We start from the raw sequence: 1,589 nt of genomic DNA, 5'->3' as shown, positions 1-1,589 counted from the left end.
CCACTCCGGAGGTTTTCTTCTGAAACGGACTAATACACACAGTAGGTAAGTTTTTCTTCCAGTACTGCTTATATAACATGTTGAATTTTCTTTATAAACCAATCCACCATGGGAGTTATTGTACCCTTAGAGCCCTCCAGAAATTATACACTTCTAAAACCCTCCCATTGTTAACATTAAGATACATTTCAAGCACTTCAAATCAACCCTCATTCACAGTCTCATACCTCATAAACACATGTGGGTTCTCACGGGAAGGTGCTATATCAGCCTCCAAAAGTGTTAACTTTGAAACCCCAGATAAAGCAGACTTGGTCATTAGCTTTTTCAAGCACCATGGTTTCTCACAAACCCAATTCTCAAGCATCATCAGAAGATATCCTCGACTGCTGCTATCAAATCCTCAAAAGACCCTTTTGCCCAAATTGGAGTTTTTCCAATCCAAAGGCTTTACAAGCTCTGACATTGTTATGATCTTGACTAGAAATCCAAACATATTGATACGAAGCTTGAAAAACAAAACAATCCATTCTTTTGACTTCTTTAAGAATTTGCTTGGAAGTGATGAAAAAACTGTTATTGCTGTTAGACGTTATTCGGCTATTCTTGCCTATAATGTTGACACTTATGCAGTTCCTAAGGTCAATCTTCTGAGAGAAAATGGAGTTCATGAATCAGCTATATGTACCTTATTTAAAAATTGGCCGAGAGTTATTAGGACAGATCAAGTTCGATTCAAAGAGATTGTAGAGGAAGTCAAGGAAATGGGAATCAATCCTCTGAGGGCAAGTTTTGTTAATGCCGTTTCAGTAATTAGGCAAATGAATAAATCCAGATGGGAGAGGAAGGTCAACGCTTATAAGAGATGGGGTTTGTATGAGGATGAGATTCTTGTAGCTTTCGCCAAGAACCCCTGCTGTTTCAGGGCATCTGAGGATAAGATTATGAGGGTGATGGATTTTTTGGTCAACAAGATGGGCTTGGAGGCTTCCATTATTGTCAAACGCCCTTCACTTATTAGTTTGAGCTTGGAGAAGCGACTTATTCCAAGGGCTTTGGCGATTCAATTTTTGCAGTCAAAAGGTTTGGTTAAGAAGAATTTTTACTTGCCTACGGCATTTGAGTATGTGGAGGAGTTGTTTCTGCAGAGGTTTGTGTTGCCTAATAAGGAGGAAGCTTCTGAGTTGTTGCAGTTATACAAGGAAAAAATGGATTTTCCAGAATGACTAGTGAACATATGATGATAAATATGAGCCAATGAATGAGATGAAGCAGTTGTGGAGTGCTCATATTGTGTGTAATGTATCACTTGTTGAGTGAGTTACTTGATCCAATTACACTCTTTGGTATTGAAACTTTCTCCAAATCTGATCCAAAATTGGAACTGGTCCAAATTCCAAACTGTTGGTAAAGGCCTAGTGCTTGTTTCACTGAGCTTGGAGAAGTGAATCATCACAAGGTTTGGTTAGGCTGAATGTTTATTTTTTTTCTTATTTGTTGAGCTAGTTATCTTTTTGAGGATCCTGAAAAGTAGTTTCTAGAAAGCTGGGAACTGTAACAATGAAGCTTCCTAGCTGTTGAAACTATCT

General features: G+C 38.3%; 1 protein-coding gene across 1 annotated transcript; it reads left to right on the top strand.

Annotated features, from left to right (window-relative positions):
- The first annotated feature begins 77 nt into the window (after positions 1-77).
- Positions 78-1,226, top strand: LOC142616373 (uncharacterized). The gene has a single exon (XM_075789240.1). It carries the CDS (start codon positions 78-80, stop codon positions 1,224-1,226), a length of 1,149 nt encoding a protein of 382 aa, XP_075645355.1.
- The last annotated feature ends 363 nt before the right edge of the window (positions 1,227-1,589 follow it).

This window comes from Castanea sativa, chromosome 11, assembly GCF_040712315.1.
Source record: "Castanea sativa cultivar Marrone di Chiusa Pesio chromosome 11, ASM4071231v1".
NCBI lineage: Eukaryota > Viridiplantae > Streptophyta > Magnoliopsida > Fagales > Fagaceae > Castanea > Castanea sativa.
Note: the sequence above shows the minus strand (reverse complement) of the source record. Positions and strands in the feature narration are given on the sequence as shown.